This window comes from Abrus precatorius, unplaced genomic scaffold (genome assembly GCF_003935025.1).
Source record: "Abrus precatorius isolate BTA unplaced genomic scaffold, Abrus_2018 Scaffold9, whole genome shotgun sequence".
In the NCBI taxonomy this organism is placed as follows: Eukaryota; Viridiplantae; Streptophyta; class Magnoliopsida; order Fabales; family Fabaceae; genus Abrus; species Abrus precatorius.
In genome coordinates, this window is record NW_020874439.1 from 22,577,505 (window position 1) to 22,596,817 (window position 19,313).

At 30.9% G+C, this 19,313-nt stretch overlaps 2 protein-coding genes across 2 annotated transcripts; both read right to left on the reverse strand.

The window, feature by feature from the left end:
• Nucleotides 1-1,994: 1,994 nt before the first annotated feature.
• On the reverse strand, nucleotides 1,995-9,077 carry LOC113850334 (disease resistance-like protein DSC1). The gene is made up of 5 exons (XM_027480837.1): nucleotides 8,524-9,077; nucleotides 5,090-6,170; nucleotides 4,696-4,998; nucleotides 2,933-4,608; nucleotides 1,995-2,231 (listed from the first exon to the last, which is right to left on the reverse strand). Exons 1-4 carry the CDS (start codon nucleotides 9,000-9,002, stop codon nucleotides 2,983-2,985), a joined length of 3,489 nt encoding a protein of 1,162 aa, XP_027336638.1. The 5' UTR covers nucleotides 9,003-9,077; the 3' UTR covers nucleotides 1,995-2,231; nucleotides 2,933-2,982.
• A 2,741-nt stretch (nucleotides 9,078-11,818) lies between these two features.
• On the reverse strand, nucleotides 11,819-16,178 carry LOC113851030 (disease resistance-like protein DSC1). The gene is made up of 4 exons (XM_027481520.1): nucleotides 15,709-16,178; nucleotides 13,935-15,015; nucleotides 13,533-13,835; nucleotides 11,819-13,435 (listed from the first exon to the last, which is right to left on the reverse strand). The coding sequence occupies exons 1-4, from the start codon at nucleotides 16,176-16,178 to the stop codon at nucleotides 11,819-11,821; spliced, it is 3,471 nt and encodes a 1,156-aa protein (XP_027337321.1).
• Nucleotides 16,179-19,313: the final 3,135 nt, after the last annotated feature.

The window sequence follows — 19,313 nt, forward strand, 5'->3', positions numbered from 1 at the left end:
CAAGTTGGTTTATATATATATATATATATATATATATATATATATATATATATATATATATATAATATTTAAAAATAACATGAGATTGAGAGACGTGAAATAGCTAAAAGCAAAAATTGTCAATAACAAATAATTTTACTAATTGTTGCAAATTTTGAAAAGTTTTCACATTTTCATAATTTTTTTTTCAAAATTTCATAATTTAGTGTTTTAATGTTTTTTCCATGCAAAAAAATAGCCCCCAGGTTGCAGGAAGGTGCCACGAGATTTCCAGGAACATGAACAAAAGCTTACGCGTTCTTCGAATTGCTATTCTTAAATTAAAATAATTTTTAAATGAAAATTTAATAATAACTATATATATGGTTTTTTTTCAATTTAACAAATTTTATTAATTAAAAATAAATATTTATTCTCTTAAAATTAAATAAATAAAATTTTGAAGAGTATTTTAGTCGGGAATTGCATAGGTGTACAAAAAATTCTAAATGATATGAATCAAGCGTGTAGAGTTTGGGAAGAGATATACTTTGTCAAAATTGACATTGAATTAGGAGAAATAATTGTTTTTCTTTGGGTTCCTTCGACCAGAACGGAATCGATGAAAGAAAGAAATGACTAGGAAATGTTCTGCTCATAGTTATGAACAGAGATGATGCTAAAAAATGAGATCACCTCAAAAATATGAGGGTGAATCATCTTAATTTTGGTCTAGATTTGTTGATGATTTTGCCTGCACATTAAGGCTAAGGTTACTAGTGTTGGTATAATGACAATTCAAGTGTATTAAATTACTATTATTCCTATTTGTTTTATTGGTGATTTGAGACAAGTAATATGGTGATTTTAATCACGACGGAGCTCCGTGTTGTATTTATTTTCAACAAGTCCAGCTGATAATTAATATCTTCAATCAAAATGTGGTATTGCTACCTTGCAGTGGGTCATGTCATCAATGAAATTATCTTCTTGTAAGTAAAGTAAATGCGTTTACATTTCAGAAGAAGAATACAAATAGGGATAAGAACAAGCTTGTTAAAGGCTCATGGCTTAGTCTATTTTAGGCTTAACTTTACTTGGTTCAGCTTATTTATTAAAAATCTTAGACTTAATCTTTTAAAAAGTTTATTTAAATAAAAAGGACAAGTTTAAACTTTTAAAAAAATCTTTCAGACCTATTAAACCAGGCTAATTAAATAATTATATTATTTTATAATAATTTAATATAAATATAATTATCTAAAAAAATTATATATATAATATAATATATAATATAGTTTAATATTTATATTTTAATAATATAATAATTATAATTATACTATTAGAGTATTTAAGGTAGATGCATAACTTGAAGTAATCACGTTAAAGATTTGATATCTTATTCAATGGCTCAGATAAGTGTTTATTGAGTTATATGTTCTAGTCTTATTTTTTATTTTCTTTTCGTAATAAATATCTTAATTATTAGTTTGATATTTGATATTACATAATATGGATATGTTACCTTTTTAGATTATTTAAGATATAATATTTTATGGAGTTATTGAATATGATTATTTTGAGATATAATATTTGTGATGTCATTTATATTTTTTTTTACTAAATATAATATTTAAATATAATTACTTATTATATATTTTTTATTTTACTAATAATAAGTCTTTCGGCTTGCTAGCCTTTTAATTATTAACTCATTAACTTATTAGTCTAGTAAATTTAAATTATTAGTTTTATTAAAAAAAATTATTGTTAAATATGCTATTAAATAGACTATTGAACTAAATTAGGCTTCTAAAAAAGTTTAGTCAAACTTAAAAATTTAGCCTATTTTAAGTCATAAGTTTAAACTTAAACTTTAGTTGTATGTAATAGGCCGGATCCATCTAACTTCTGAACTAACCCCATCTTAGCCCATTTTCAACCCTAACTAAAAGTACCTAAAATTTTTCAAAGATGTGTTGTACTTTTAGTAATCCCGAAAGACTTTTCTTTTGAGAATTTGCCAAGAATAAAATTGCTAAGTTAACATCGTAAAAAGAACAGAATTTCATAAGAAAATTCGTCTTCATGCTACTATGCTGTTGTATCACAGGAATGGTACTTAAGCTTCTTTTCCCTTTTTCTTTAACTTTCCTTCTGTGCCTTGGTAACTGGATCATATTATCACCATTGCACCAAAAAACGTGGGCTTCACTAATAGCTGATTAATCTTCAGAAGAACATTAAGATATCTGCTCAAAGAAAATGTTGTACAATGTTATGTAAAATAACGAAAGATTAGAACAATTATTTAAAAAAAAAAAAACAAAAGTATAAATAGTCCAAATTGTTAGATTAATAAAAATGCAGTGTTAAAGTCAGATTAATAAAAATGCAGTGTTAACTATTTTTGTTTTCATTACTAGAACAAAAAAAAGTTATAAAAATAAATTCTTAGTAACAATACTTTAGTACAAAAGAAAAAAAATTGACGATTCTCTGCAATATAAAGTAACATGTTATTACAGCAGAAATTTGTGAGTTTCATTAATGTTTTGACGCCCCTTCCAATCCAAGTTTCCCGAAGAGATTTGTGCACAAAGAAAAAGTTGTTCAAGAACAAGGTGTTCTTATTTGTTAATCTTATGATTTCGTTAATTAATAAAAGATTAGAATGGAAAATTTTTACTTTTAAAGTAAAAGTATCTGTATGATCAAATTTGTTGTGCTTTTTCCACAAAAATGCAATATTAACTATGTTTGATTTCATTAGCAAAACAGAAAAGAGAATTATTTGCTCCTCTATAGATAAATTTTATATGGGGTTGTTTTTTTATTTTGTTTTGTGTTTTTTCATTATATTCCAAATTGCATGCTATTTATTCACGAGGGTCACAAGAAAACAAAAAACAATATATACTAGAAAAGTGAAAGCCATCAGTCAAGTCTATACCTTGTAGTCATGGGAAACGGAATATTTTTCACTCCATTTGTATTCTAGATTCAGTGGCTGTCCTTGTACCATGCTTTTTTTTCATTTAACTTTTTAGTTGCCCATAACATTGCTCTACGTCTTGACTCTTGCTCTTTTTTAACCTCTGCATCTGTTGCAAAATCATTATACCGCAATGCACAATATAATCTCCAATCCACTTCCCTAAATCTATGTGCTATGTCAAATTCCAACCCACACATAATCTTGGACTCCAATGTCATGTCTGATTCATATAAGCAATTGTAAAACTCTGACCTTGAGGAACCTATTAGGTGAATCCCACACTCTTTTATACTGATCTGGTCATTACTTGCCCTTCTATAAGGTATAACAGAGAACTGAAAACGCAGATTTTCTACATGTGTCTTGCTAACAAGAAATTTTGCATGTCCTTGGAAAATGTTGTACCAATGAAAACAATCATACCATAGAAAAACATGGTCTGAATTCAATTTCCTGATGGGTTTATGTTGCCATGTAGTGGCATTTCCAACCTTTGTACCATCTGCCCTATAGCATTGACATCGGATGAAAGTAACTTGATGCTTCATCCAAGGGGATGGAGAAAGAACAATAGAGTACATCAAGCCTACCAAGTGGGAAAATTGGTCAGGATTAGCAAGTCCAATGGTAATGGAAGACTCCGTGGTTCGATATGTAAACGTACGTGGGACACTATTTCCTGGTAAACAAACCTCAACTTTGCTGTTGGCTTTAAAACCATTATATCTTTTTAACAGATCGTGAAATGCCACACTTTTCATCACAAATAAGGCGTCTTCCATTATTGAACAGAGTGAAAATTCACTCAGTTTCATTCCATTCTCAAATGAAACGCATTTCTTTTCGATCAAGTGGACTGAAAAATGTTTTGTAGGGGATACGGTCACCAATGATTTACAATTGCCAACATTAAGAGTTTTGATGAGTGGTGGAAGCTCAGGTAGAAACTGAAGCTTTCTACAATTCTGTAAGGACAAAATCTCTAGCCTTGGAAGATGTTTGATGCTTTCAGGCAACCTCTCAATACTACTTCCATCGAGACTTACTTTATGTAAAAATGTCAACTCACTAATGTTGTCAGGGAGTTCAAACAACTTATCACATTCCTTCAAATGTAGTACATTTAAAAGTCTTAAGCGATCACATAGGTCATGCAGCATCTCTTTGTTAATCACACTTCCACATTTAGAAATCCTAAGCTCATGAAGAGATATTAGACAACATAATTCATTTGGAAGATTCTTAAGTTGTAAACCTTCTAAATTCAGCTTCTCAAGCTTGCTTAGACGACCGATTGTTGAGTCTAATATTTTTACACTTGTCGTGCTTAAATCCAATTGTTTAATTAATTCTGATGATATTGAAAATTCCTCAAGGCTTGAACAGTAGTTGACACTGAGATCCTCCAAAAATCTAAAATGATTTTTACTTTTGAGACTCTTCAATTTTTTGCACCTATCCAATATCAAAGTTTTAAGTGTGTCCACAGATAAAAGAGATGGATGAACAACACACAACCTTTCACAACCGGAGAGAACCACCGTTTTAAGTTTTGATGCTCTAGACAAATCTGGGAGCATCACCAACTTTTTGCATTCACTTAGGTCAATTTGCTCTAAATTCATCAGATCCTGTAATAATCCAAAATGAGAAATCCACAATAGAAAATCTTCATTTTTAATGTCAGTTGTGTCAAAATTGTAAGCATATATCTTTACCTGCATCCCTTGCCAAAGCTCTTCAACATTGCTGTGCGGCATGCGAATCTCAACAAGAAAGATAGCACAAAAATTTTGGGGAAGAGACTTCAAAGGGTACCCATTCCACTCAAGGTACCTTAGTTCATCAGAACACCGGTCAAAGACTTCAGGATGTTCAACATTAGCTAATCTCGTCTTACCCAAGGGAACATATAATCTAAGAAGTCTTAATTTAGACATCATGTTAAAGGTATCAGCAGTAAATTGCAAATCTACATTTGCAGACAAATCTAATGTTATTCCTTCAACTGCATCAGTCCCCTACAAAAATCACACAAGAGTTAACTGATAGAAGAGAAGTTATAATTTCAATATAAAAATGTGTCAAACATGGTTGGCTTATTTTTCCCACCTTGTTATTTTTAAGTACATCACGAACTTCTTCAATATTCCTCAGTCGGCTACGTCTTCCAGGGTCTTTACTAAATTCTTTTCGAACTATATCCAAACCCAGTTCTTGTAGCAAGTCATGCATTTGTACTTTGTTGCTTGTTGAAATAGTTACCAGAGCTTTATCTTGAAGGATTTCTATACCACTAGTAGCATTGAAACCACAAGCATTCAGTATCTTTATGACAAAATCTGCATCTTCGTCTTTGAAAAAGAATGCAATATCTAGAAATATTTCCTTCTCTCCGTTTCGTAATGCATTATAGCTCACTTGTAACACTTCAAGAATTTCGTCACAGGATTCCTTCTTCTTCTCAAAATTACTCAATTCACATTCCCAAAATTCAATTTTTCTTGAATGAAAATGTGAACCCAAAACTTTTAGAGCTAATGGATTGCCTCCTGCATATTTAACTGCCCTTTCTGAGAGATGCTCATAACCCTTTTTAGGGTTGCTTTGCTTGAAGGCTTCTAAGCAAAAAAGCTCTAGAGATTCTTCAAAGTTCCGTTTCTTGACCTCACATATCTTGTCAACTCTTCCTTTAAGCAAATGCTTATCTCTTGTTGTTACAATGAGTGTACTACCGTTTCCCAAGTCACCAAGTTCTCCATACAAATAATCCAAATCACGAAAACTAGCCATGTCGTCAAGTACAATGAAAACTTTTTTACTACTAAGCCTCCTCCTCATGAATGCAGATCCACTAAAATTTGAGGTTGTAATCGGTTCCTTTAGTAGCTCAGAGAGAAGCTTGTCTCGTGTATATGTCAGTCCGAGCCTCTGTGATTCTTCTCTTACATTTGACAAGAAGCATACACTATCATATTTGGGGAAGTGTTTGGAAAATATTGTTTTAGCAGTGGTTGTCTTTCCTATTCCACCCATGCCCCAAATTCCAATTCTTCGAAAATTTTCGAGCAATGGTTCTATTTCATCATAGTAATTTTCAATTCCAATAACACCTTGCAGTTCATTAGGGTATTTCAGGTATAACTTTTGCAAGACATCATTTACAATGTTTTGTATGACTTGAGAATCATTCCTAGCATATAAAGGAAATATAAATGGAAGATTTAAATTACTATAAGTGAACAAGCTATTCAAAGAAACTTCTAATATGTGCTAGTCAACCTCAACATTGATCTAACATAGAATAGAGGCATTATACATCAATATGTATGCTTTACATAGGTATATATATTATTATTATATATGTTGATGCTGCTTAGTTTTCCTAGGTCTTCAACTTTTTGTCGAATAACTCGAAAAATGTTCTCACTTCACTGCATACATAGTGAGCTTTTCTGCCAACACTGGTGCTTGCTCTATTATGATGGGGGAACTATGAAGGACTTTCTATTGGTTGAGCTTGGCTTTGGATAGAGGCTTTTGAAAGATTGTTCTGGAAATGGACCGTGCCAGTTCATTCAATAAGGCCTTCCAAGTTCCACTACACCATCCTTGTGCTAATATAGTGCATCATGTCATACAAAATTGGCTGAACATTGTGAAGCAACAATCTTGGAACATTCCTATCAAGAAGCAAACGGTGTTGCAGATTCTTTTGCCAAATAAGAGATAGGTATGGTGACCTATACTTTTGGACTGTCTTAAGAAAATAATTCCTATTTGTAGCAAAACATCTTACTTGGTTACATGATATGTTTCCTCAAGCTTTGCTTATGCTATATATTTGTATTAGAAACAAGTAATACTTCAATAGAATGAAGTTGTTCAAGTTTTTGAACTTTGCTGCGTGCTAACAGATACTATCTTTGTTAGGGGCTTGTATGTTGTCTTTTGATCTACTTCTTAGTTCACAGAAAAAAAAAAGAAAAAGCCTTAGAATTAGTTTACGGTGAAATGAGCTTGGCTCAGATAGACCCAAAGTTGTTTTTAAATTATTCTCAGCTTGAGCATTTTACGAATACATAAACGCTTAACCTAACATAAAAAAAGTATATTTAAAAGCTTAAGTTATATGAAGGCCTACAAATGAATCAAGAAACTAAAACTCTATAATTTGAAGAAAAATGTTAGTAAGCCACAATTAATCTAGATTTTTCTATACAATAATTTGGTAGGCCTGTTAACCTTTACATGGATAAATTGTCTATATTGTTTTATTTCATGCAACAATTATTGTTAAATTAGGGAGGTTAATTCCACTTTTATGTAACATTACTTAATTTTAACATATATATGCGCGTGTTTTTATTTTATCCAACAAATATTGTTAAATTAGCGGAATTAATTTTACTTTGGTGTAGTATTACTCAATTTTAATAATTTTTTTAATTATAATGTTATTATAACATTAAAGATATATTAAAAATCATGGTAAATGCGTAGTAGTAATTTTTTTTTATTATGATTCCTTTGGTCCTAGGAGAATGAACATTTTTTTAATATTAAAATAAGCTTTACGGAAAGGTGCGTTTTTTCTTTTTTTTTGGATACATCAGAAAGGTGTGTATCAAATTTCTTTCTTAAAAAGTTATCCTAAATAGTAAATAAAAATAGAGAGTAAATTATTTCTTAATAATGACATAATTTTAGTTCCTAATTTATTCAAATATATTTTAAGTTAATCCTTACATTTAGCCAACATTAATAAAGAAATTACTTATCTGGCATATTAAATATCAACTTGATATATTAAATGAATTGTGCTCTTAATTAAAATTTGCACTCAATTTTACCCCACTCACAAAACTTAAAAGTTGTTATCTTCTCTTTAATTTATCTTAAATTCTTCATTGACATCTACTGTCTAACCTCCAACATTGGTTTAATTTGTCATTAAGAATGATTGAGACTAATGCGATAGAGTTTTTAATAACTTAATAACTAAAATGGAGTATTCATTAAGTTAGAAATAAAAATAAAAAATTACAAAGTTAAAGGCTAAAGTAATAATTTACTAAAATAAATAAATTAGAGCAGAGTATTTATATGTATGTTATCATCAATTAAAGCATTCACTAATTAAACATAAGAAAAAAGTAACAAGATGGAAAAGTAACTCATAAGAAATTATTTCATAAAAATGAGTATAAAATATTTTTCCATCTCAACGTAATACATTTTATTTTTATTTAATTTTTCTCAAATATATTATATAGAACAAATTGCATTCACATCTTCTAAAGTTTAACGAAATTTGACTCTCTTTTATTTTTTATCTTATATAAACATCTCTTATCTTATATAACAACAAACATTGCCTATTATTCTCAATTACACAAATTATCATGAATTTCTAATATGGCTATATGAATTAATAGAAATTAAAATAATATACAAAAAAAAAATTTGTTAAACGCGAGGAGTGTAAAATTAATTTACTCAAATATATACTGTTTTTAAAATAAAAAATAAAAAATGATACTTACATAAAGGTTCGAGAATCCCAGCCAGATAAATTTGCAGCTTTGCGGAGAGCATCTTTCCACTTAGAAACTTCGTCTTCGATCTGTGAGGGTTCATTGCTTGTGAGATCTTGCACGTGTGTGGCAAATGCTTTCTCAAAACTACCAGTTTGGTTCCGCACGTGCGATGGGTCAATATTGTAGAAGACAGGTATAACAACTTGCCCCTCACAATTTCTGCAATTCATAATTTGAACAAGTTCTTTCAAGCACCATTTCGATGAAGCGTAGTTTTCCGAGAAAACGACGATCGAGATCTCGGAGTTTTGGATTGCTTGGGGAAGTGCTTCTTCGACATCATCTCCTCTATTAAGCTCATAGTCTATGTATGTACGGATACTCTTAATTTGCAGAGCCGAATGGAGATTACTGGTGAAGTTGGCACGTGTGTCTTCTCCTCGGAAGCTAATGAACACATCGTAGCTTTTGGTAGAGGAAGACATTTTCCGTTCCGATTTGCCAGCGACTTGGAATTGTCAGAGCGAAGAAATCAAGATCACGGTATCTTCTACTTTCATTCGTTATTTTACACATAAAATTTATTTATTATTCAAGAAGGAATCACCCTTCGCTGGTTCATCACGATAAATATTTTATATTCAACTTTAGGAACAGTATTTAATTAAATAATTATTTAATAAGTTTATAAATAAAAATATTTTAATTTTTAAAAAGTTATATTATTTTATACTACCTCCGAGAAATAAAATAAAATATTTTTTAATTTTTATTATAAAAAATAAATAATAGATTTAAAATATATTAATTGTTACAAAAAATTTATATTATTTTTTATTAGTATAATTAAATATATAAATTACTAATTTTATTATTTAATATCATAGTATTTTTAGAATAAAAATTATATTTATAAAAAATATAACTAATTTAATTATTTTATTTAGTTTTGATAATTTAGTCTTTTATTTTTTATAAAAAATTAAAAATATTATAATATAATATTAAATTATTATTAGTATTCTTTTAAAATTTTATTAAATATAAAAATCATATAATATGCTTTTAGTTTTTCATTCCAGATATTATGTCCTTAAGTCAAGTCAAGTAAACCGAGTCCAGAAGGTACCGATAGTGTATACAAGACCAAAACTTTTGTATAATAAATAAGAGCATTATAATATATCATAACCCTTCATTCAGGTCCCATGAAGGGCAAGAGATTCACTACAATAGTCCTATTTGATGGGTTTATTAACCCAGATTTTCTTAATTAAAATAATGCAACCACTTTCCTGTGCATTTTGTCTTTTGATTATTTCCCCATCGGGGTCATTCATTGCCTGTGGTATTGCTGGCTTGTAGTGGGTCATATAATCAATGAAATCATCTTCTTGTAAATAACGAGCTAACCCAAGATGGGGGAACTTCATTGACCAAAAAAATGTGGTAACTTCCTCTATATTTCTAGTTAAAAAACAAATAAATCAAAGAAAAACTAACACGCAAAAAGTGAGTATTATTACATAAAGGAAATGAGTATGCATTCCAAACAAGACCATAAGGACTCAAAAAATGAACGAGCAAATTTTGCATAGGAGGATTTCTTTTTGCTCCTTTACCGCAAATCCTGCAACATAAAGCTGTTATGCAATATAAACCCATCTAATATTAAAGAAACAAGTGTATATCAGATAAAAGAGGTGGACGAATGACACAAACTTTCACGACTAGAGAGATACACCCATTTAAGTTTTGAGGCCATAGACAAATCTGGGAGCTTTATCAATTGTTTGCATTCACTTAGATCAATTGCCTCCAAATTCACAAGTTCCTATAACAATTCAAAAGGATACAACATCACAATATGAAATCGTCATATTTCCATTAACCTGAATATATAAGCATACGTTATTAGATATCTTTACCTGCATCCCTTGCCAAAGTTCTTTAACATGACTATATGGTAAGAGATCTCAACGAGAAACTTACAACAAAAAGTTGGTGGAAGGGACTTAAAAGGGAATCTATTCCACTCAATGTCTCAATGTAGTTCAATTTATCAGAAATGTCTCAAGAACTGTACATTGGTACTTGGTTTCTGATCTCTTACCCAAGGGGACATGTAACTGAAGAATTTTTTTTTGCTAGCCAACAGGTTCGGTAAGTTATGTGGGAGAAAGACATTTTACGTTACTTTCCCTAGTCATTAACTTTGATTTTTACGATTTAAGATGAAAAATAAGATGTAAAAGAATTTTTTCAGATAATATTTCATAAAATTCTTAACTCTTTGATTTTAATGGAGAAATAAGGGATTAAAATAACATTGAAGAACAATTTGGTACCATTACACTATAAAATACCCATGACAAACCCATATGTACAGCCATAACCCAAATAAAACACAAGAATGTAACTATTACAAACAGTATCTTAAATGTGGAAGTTTACTTTAATATAAAAATACAAGTAATCAACAATCAGCGGATAATTAGGTCGATATTAGAACAATACTAGGTAGCATAGATATCGATCCAGGATCTGCTCATATTCATGTTACAAGGCTGTTGTGGCAAAGGAACGCAAGTTCTACTCCTTTTATTGTTTAACTTTTATTTCCTTCTTTAGGAATTGCACAATATTATCACCATTTATTACACCAACAATTTGAGTTTCATTAATGCTTCGACACCCTTTTGACTACTGATTAGTCTCCATAAGTACCTTAAGAACCTGCTCAAAGAAAAAGTTGTTCCAACACCTATAATTTTTTAACTCGAAGATAAAAACAGTATATGATCCAAATTGTTGTCTTTTATCTTACTGATGTCTCAAGTTAACTAAAATTTAATATTAACTATTTTTGTTCCATTTAGTAAAACAAAAACGAAATTAAGAACAAAGACTTTTTTATAGACAAATATTTTACTTAACAAGAATAAATTAAAGCTGATGCTTTTGTGTAAAATAATGTGGCCACTTATTCTTTCATACTAAGGACAGTATTGTTAGACTAACCACAACTAAGGTATTGTACATGTTAGTGCTCGAGTCATGATTTTATTCTTGAAAGTCAATTTAGTAGGTCGTAACGGACAAGTGTTTATAAACTGTCTTTAGTCTCGACTCCTATTCAACGTGGGATTTTGAGAGATGGGACACAGACAAAACATAGTTTAAGAAAATAATAACAAAAACGAAAATTTCAATTAAATGTCTTAATATATATAGCATAACTTTAAACGACAAATAAAAAGAAGATATCAACATTGATAATGAATAATACAATTTAGTTCACTCACAATTTGCTTCCAATACTTTTTGTCTCAATTAACATTAAAATCCCACGACGTCGTGATTCTAACTCCATTTTCAAAGATTCATCCACTTCATCTCCATTCTCCAATGCATGAAGTAATCTCTTGTTATCTTCCCAATTCCCTCGACCCTGCTCCATTTCTAATGCTAATGCCAATTTCACCCCCAAATCCAATTTCAAATTCAATTCCAAGTTTAATTCTCGTAAGAAACTATGGACCTCTAACATTGAGGACCAAATTAGGTGGACCCCACATCGTTTGATACTAACCAAATCACCAACAAGAAGTTCCTCACTTTCAATTGTAACAAAGAACTCAAAGCAAATAATACTTTGTTTACGATGTCTGAGGATGCTGTCACAATGGAATGGATCATACCATACGAAAACATGATCCGAATTCAATCCCTTGATGGCTTTATGATGCCACGTAGTTGCATTTCCCTTTTTACCATCTTTCTCACGACACTGACATTGGATTATAACACCATGCTGCTTCATTTCATGGGATGAAGGAAGAACCACAGAGTAAATGAATCCTAACAAGTTAGAACGTAGTTTAGGATCAGGAAGTTCAATGGTGATGGAGGAACCTGTGGTTTGATATGTGAACTGTCTTGGAACACTACATCCTGGGAAACAAACCTCAACACTGTTATAATTATAGCTGCGGGTATCAACACTTAGCATTCTTACTAAGACATTGTGAAATGCAGCACTTTTCATTGTAAACATTAAGCCTTCAATGATCCGAAAGAGAGAATGTTCATTCAGTTTCTTTCCATTTTTAAATGATATGAATTTCTCCTTTCCTATCATCATGACTGAAAAAGTCTTCAAAGTGGACACTATCACCAATGATTTACAGTTGACAACATGTAACTGTTTGATATAAGGTGGAAGTTCAGGTAGCAATTGAAGCTTTGTGCAATTCAATAAGGACAGAATCTCCAGCTCTTGAAGATGCTTGATACTTTCAGGCAACATCTCAATACCACTTCTATCGAGTCTTAACTCGAGTAATGATGATAAGAAGCTAATGTTGTCAGGGAGTTCAAACAACTTATAACAATCCTTCAAATGTAGTACTTTTAAGGACCGTAACCCATCACACAGGACATGCAGCTTTTTCTTGTTAACTAGTTTGCAGTTAGAAATCCTAAGCTCCTCAAGAGATATCAAGAAAGATAACTCTTCTGGAAGATTCTCCAATCTTAAATACTCAAGATTGAGCCACTTAAGTTTGCTTAGACGGCCAATTGATGAGTGCAATTTTTTGGTTCCTGTAGTGCTTAAATCCAACCTTTCCATTGAGCCTGATGACACCGAAAACTCCTTTAGGCTTATGCACCCATTGACATTGATATTCACAAGTGATTTTAAATGCTTCTCACTTTTGAGAGTATTCAGTTTTTTGCACCTATCCAACATCAAAGTTTCAAGTGTGTCGAGGGACAAAATAGATGGATGAACATCAAGTAAGCTTTCACATCCAGAGAGATCCACCCATTTAAGCTTTGAGGCTCTGGACAAATCTGGAAGCTTTTGCAACTGTTGGCATTCACTTAGGTCCATTGCCTCTAAATTCACAAGATCCTGGAACAATATATTCAAAAGGAGACAACATCACAATGGAACATCCTTATATTTCAACTAAGCTGAAGTGTAAGCATGCATTCATATACATCTTTACCTGCATTCCCTGCCAAAGCTCTTTAACGTGACTATACGGCATGTGAATCTCAACAAGAGACTTAGGACAAAAATTTTGTGGAAGAAACTTCAAAGGGTATCCATTCCACTCAAGGTACCTCAATTCATTGGAAAACTGCTCAAAGACTCGAGGGATGCATACATTAGCTAATCTTTTCTTATCCGATGGGACATATAATCTAAGAATTCGTAATTTAGTCATCCTGTTGAATGTGTCAGCTGGCAAGTGAAAATCTACTCTTTGAGACAAATCTAATGTTATGCCTTCAACTGCATCAGTCCCCTAACAAAACAAGAAATAAACGATAGAAAATTAGCTGTTATATACTTTTATCAAAAAACATGTCTTGATAAAGGTTAGGATATATTTTTTTTTTCTCACCTTGCTATTTTTAAGTACATCAGGAACATCTTTAATTTCCCTCAATCGGCTACGTCTTCCAGGGTCATTACTAAATTCTTCTCGAACTATATCCAGGCCCATTTTTTGTAGCAAGTCATGCATTTCTATTCTATTGCTGTTTGAAATAGTTATAAGAGCTTTATCTTGAAGGATTTGTATTCCACTAGTACCACTGAAACCACAGGCATCTAGTATCCTTATGACAGAATCCTTATTTTGGTCTTTGAAAAAGAATGCAATATCCAGAAATATTGCCTGCTCTCGCTTTTGCAATCCCTTATAGCTCACTTGTAACACTTCTCGAATTTCATCCCAGGATTCGTCCTTGTTCTCAAGATGACTCAATTCAGATTCCCAAAATTCAATACTTCTGGAACGAAAATGTAAACCTAGAACTTTTAAAGCTAATGGAATGCCTCCTGCATATGCAACTGCCCTTTCTGAGAGATGTTCATAACCCTCTTTAGGAAGGCTTTGTTGGAAGGCTCCTAAGCTAAAAAGCTTTAGAGATTCTGGATGCGTCCATTTTGTGACCTCATATATCCTATTAACGCTTCCCCTAAGCGTATGCTTATCTCTTGTTGTGATGATGAGTCTGCTATCTGGTCCAAGGTCATCTAGTCCTCCACACAAATATTCTAATTGTGTAGCATTGTCCACATCATCAAGTACAATCAAAACTCTTTTGCTACTGAGCCTCCTCTCTATGAATGTGGTTCCAAGAGTATCAGATGTGGTGATTTGTTGCTTTAATAGCTCACCAAGAAGCTTCTTACGTACAGATGTTATTCCCAACTTTTCTGATTCTTCTCTCACTTTTTCCAAGAAGCAGACACTCTCATATTCTGGAAAGTGTTTGGCAAACAGAGATCTAGCAATGGTAGTTTTACCTATACCACCCATGCCCCAAATTCCAATTCTTGGAAATTCTTTCAGTAATGATTCAATGTAATTACTGTTTTCATCAATCTCAACAAGGCCTTTAAGTTCCTTAGGATACTTAAGGGACAGCTTTTGCCAAACATCTTGCACAATGTTCTGGATGACTTCAGAATCATTCCTGGACAAAAACAAATAGATCAATAAAAATAAGGAATAAAGAATGAACAAATAAAACTAATGGAATGGTTAAATTTGGCCAAGTGCTTTGTCTATCTTGTATCTGTGAGCTTTATATCTTTGGCAAACTCATCATGTACATTCATTTTTATTGCATCTAAGGATTTTTTGGAGTTTGCATATATTACATGTCTGACTATATTATTTTGAAATTTAAATTAAATATATTTTATGAAAGTGTGTCAGTTGAATAAAAAGGGAGCTTGTTTAGAATGAATCTTGAAACATGCTAAACCATCAGATCTCTATCAATGTTTTCAACAGGTGAGATGACCGGTAAAAGTTACCGGACTCATGGTAATAGACTTCTTTTTCTTCTGCGGACGAATTTATGCAACAGAATAGTCATACATACTGGAATGGAATGTCTAACAGTAGAGCGGAACGGAAAAGCTTATATACTATTGTTTGGTGTGGAAACTCAAACCACTATCCAATACTGCATCAAATTTTCATATCATGTAGTAATTTGTATCTGTAGATCAACTAGAATCATCATGTTCATCACAAATTTGGCATAAATGTAAGTATATGTGGTTTCAAAAATATACATGCATAAAATAAGAATTTGAATTTCATTAGAATGCATGGTTAGTGTATCAAAATTAAACTCTTAAGAATATGTAACACTTACTTATGGGTGCTAGAGTCCCATCCAGATATATTGGCAGCTTTAGTTAGAGCTTCTTTCCATGCAGAAACTTTTAAGAAGGATTCATTATTCCTAACAGCTCTCTCATGTTTTGCAAATGCTTTTTTGTATGTACCGATCTGGTAACGTACATCTGATGGATCTATTTTATAGAACACAGGTATAACTACCTGTCCTTGATTTTCTCTACATTCGAGTATTTTGAGGAGTTCATCCAAGCACCATTTTGAGGAAGCAAAGTTTTCTGAGAAAATAACAATGGATATATGAGAGTCTTGGATTGCTTTGGCAAGTGTTGGCCATATCTCATCTCCTTTTTTAAGCTCATAATCAATATATGTTTGGATATTTTGCTTGTAGAGACTATCCCGAAGATGGCTAGTGAATGTGGTGCGGGTGTCCTCACCTCTGAAGCTAATGAATACATCGTACTTTCTGGGAGAGTGAAACATATTCCAGACACGCTTTTCTTCCTTTAACGGCTTGGTATTTATACAGAAGAGAGCAGAGTATGGTTTCCTGTACACCTTCAGATTATTATTATTATTATTATTATTATCACATGGCTTAAATCTATATCAAACTTGAGAAAAAGCAACGCAATCAATGTTATTAGCCTCAAATTTATTATTGTAACACAATAGACACCAAATAAACACCTAGCAAGGTATTCACACCTTAGATAATGTGTGTTGCGAGAGGCCTATGACAAATGCAGCCAAAGATGGTAACTAAAATTTAAAAAAAAAGTGTCAGTTAAAAAGCTTATAAGACCATTAAAAAGTATCAATTCTAGGAGAGCACACTAGTTTTAATAATAGTTTTTGAAGAACACAACCATTTTTTTGAATTGGACTGGAAGAACCACTTTGTTTATGGATTGGTTCATAAACTAGTTCTGAAATGCAGTGCAGAACTAGTTTATTGAACCAGCAAGGATTCTGATTACTTTTCACAGCAGCAAGTTATGCCATCGAATTACTCTTTCATGCCTAATAATTGTGTGGGAAGGGCTAGTCTTAAGTGTGAGAAGAAAGGTAAACGAGAGAATCTCTGCAGAGAGCAAAGAGGCAAGAGAAAAAAAATGAAAGATCACTGAGAAGATCCAAGAGCAGGGAAGTTGGTTACCGATGGACCTAAGATAAACACAACTGAAATATCTTCATGCGGATACCAAGTATGTGAAGTACCTTCTTTACTTAAATAATTGCTATTTGGCTAATGAATTTATATCCCATAGTAATGGCATAGAGAAATCTTTTCACACATCGTAGAAAGTGGCTAAAGAGGATTATACAAAAGTCAAATGGCTTTTAGGATGCATACTGAAACAAATTAATAAACTAGAAGTCATTTTTAAATCTTGAGTAGTAAATTTAGAAAGTAATCTGTCATATTTTCTTTCTGTCTATTTGAGAAACAAATGATACTTGATACAGAGTTGCAATCAATTTGATTATGTATACCAGTACTTACAATCGTCAGAAGAGGAGTTTAGCTGAAACTAAAGACGATTATCTTCCCTTTTTTCTTAATATCCGCCAATTCACCCTGCATATCCTATTCATGACACAAATAAAGATCGTCTGCCTTTAATGCTTGCACATGCACATTGCATAAACACAAATAACTACAAGACATTACCCTAGCTACTAAGTGAGATATGCAACATGAATAATATCATACCATTGGACTCAGTCAAAAAATAAATTCTTAGAGATATTATTAATCATTAGAGCATTTTATATTACATTTTAAGGCGTAAGAAGAAAAGTCAGATATAACAAGCATAGCAAATAATTATTTTCAGATATAACAAACAATTATCATGAGCTCAGGCAAAGTACCAGCTAGTTTACTTTAAACATATTATAAATGGAATTAGAACTGAAAAAGTTTTATATAATATCAGTTACAAGCATGGGAATGGTCAGTTAGCCTAACCATTCAAAAATCGGTTGCAGCGTCAAGTGGGAGAACCAATGAATGACCAACTCTTTCAAATCGGAAACGAAGGTGAGAGAGGAAGAGTGGGAAAGGCATCCAAATTGGGATTTTAAAATCAATTTATGTGACCGAAAATTTCTACGCGAAATCTACATTCATCTATTTTTATATGATTAGTAAGAAAACTTCTTCACCTTAATGATTTAGCTATAGAATTGACTTTGGTGAGGGAAATTTCTCTGTTAATTCCTCGTAATTTACTTGCTATCTTAGACCTCCAATTTCGTATACTATTCACATATGTGTTTTATTTTTATTTTTATTTTTATTTTTCAATATGGGGGATAGTAACTTGAACAAATAGGTTATGGAATTATATAATTATACAAACCAAAATGAAAAGGAAATGAACTTAAGGAACTGGATTAAAAATAAGCTCATTTTTAAAGGACTAAAAATCTGTACAGTTAAAACGAAAATTACTATCAAATGAACTCTTCAACAACTTCATGTGCTGGCCGAGAATATGTGCAAAGTTAATCCTTAAATATACCCTTTGGAAAGGTTAATTATTTAATTCTGTTGACTTGACTTTGCTATTTGTTTGTGACAGAATTACTAGAAGGCTAACAATTTGATTTATTCTAATAATTATAATAGAAAAAAAAATTACAATTTGATTTATTCTAACAATTTGATTTATTCTGTTGACTTGACTTTGCTATTTGTTTGTGACAGAATTACTAGAAGGCTAACAATTTGATTTATTCTAATAATTATAATAGAAAAAAAAAATTTCTTAGGCAAATTAAATGCAATTGCTAGTGTGGGTTATCTGTCTTGCCTCCATTAAATTTTATTTAAGTTTGATGAAAGAAAGAACTCGTTTCTTAAAATATTATTTATTTATTTGTTTACTGAAATAGATAATATACAGATTAAAAATATAACTATTCATAAAAAAATTGAGAAATATAACTAATATCTTTGTTGATATTAAAATTATTGTAAGCTTCCTAATATTAATTTTATAAATATTTTTTATTTATGATAAGTTCTTAAAACACCTGGAAATTGATTAAAAATAAATACATAATTAAAAACAATTATTATTATTATTTTTAATTTCTAACTAAATATAGAAACATAATTTTCTTTTAAAAAGTGAATAGATAAACAAAAATGGAGTACAAACTACAAAATGTTTATAAGCAGATGGAATCTGATGCAAAAGTAAAATTAAATAAAAATTGAAATTTGAAAATTAAAAATATTTTTTTATTAGATTCAATCATATTATGAATGCAATTTTAAAGGTCAATTAAATTTTACTCAATTTGAATTTATATACACGTGTATGTTTTTATTTAAAAATTACCGTGTTGCTCATACTTATATTAGTGTATATTATTTATGAAATTAAAATATTAATTTATTTTCTCGACAATATTATGCTTTGAATTACATTATACTATTTAATATATTTATGAGTTTATTGATTTCAAAATTATTTTTTGTCTCATTTTCTTTTATTATATAATTTTTATTTAAAATATTTTTCGGTAAAAATTATATAAAAAGTATAAATTATGATTTATTTAATTAGCTTTTAACTATACAAAACAAAACAAAAATAATTA

Excerpts from the sequence above, each read along its gene's own strand:
- LOC113850334 (XM_027480837.1), bottom strand. The coding sequence starts at position 9,002 with ATGTCTTCCTCTACCAAAAGCTACGATGTGTTCATTAGCTTCCGAGGA. Across the intron at positions 6,171-8,523 it reads TGGGATTCTCGAACCTTTAT|GAATGATTCTCAAGTCATAC; the intron begins GTAAGTATCATT and ends TTTATATGCTAG. Across the intron at positions 4,609-4,695 it reads AGCTTTGGCAAGGGATGCAG|GATCTGATGAATTTAGAGCA; the intron begins GTAAAGATATAT and ends GGATTATTACAG.
- LOC113851030 (XM_027481520.1), bottom strand. The coding sequence starts at position 16,178 with ATGTTTCACTCTCCCAGAAAGTACGATGTATTCATTAGCTTCAGAGGT. Across the intron at positions 15,016-15,708 it reads TGGGACTCTAGCACCCATAA|GAATGATTCTGAAGTCATCC; the intron begins GTAAGTGTTACA and ends GTTTTTGTCCAG. Across the intron at positions 13,436-13,532 it reads AGCTTTGGCAGGGAATGCAG|GATCTTGTGAATTTAGAGGC; the intron begins GTAAAGATGTAT and ends ATATTGTTCCAG.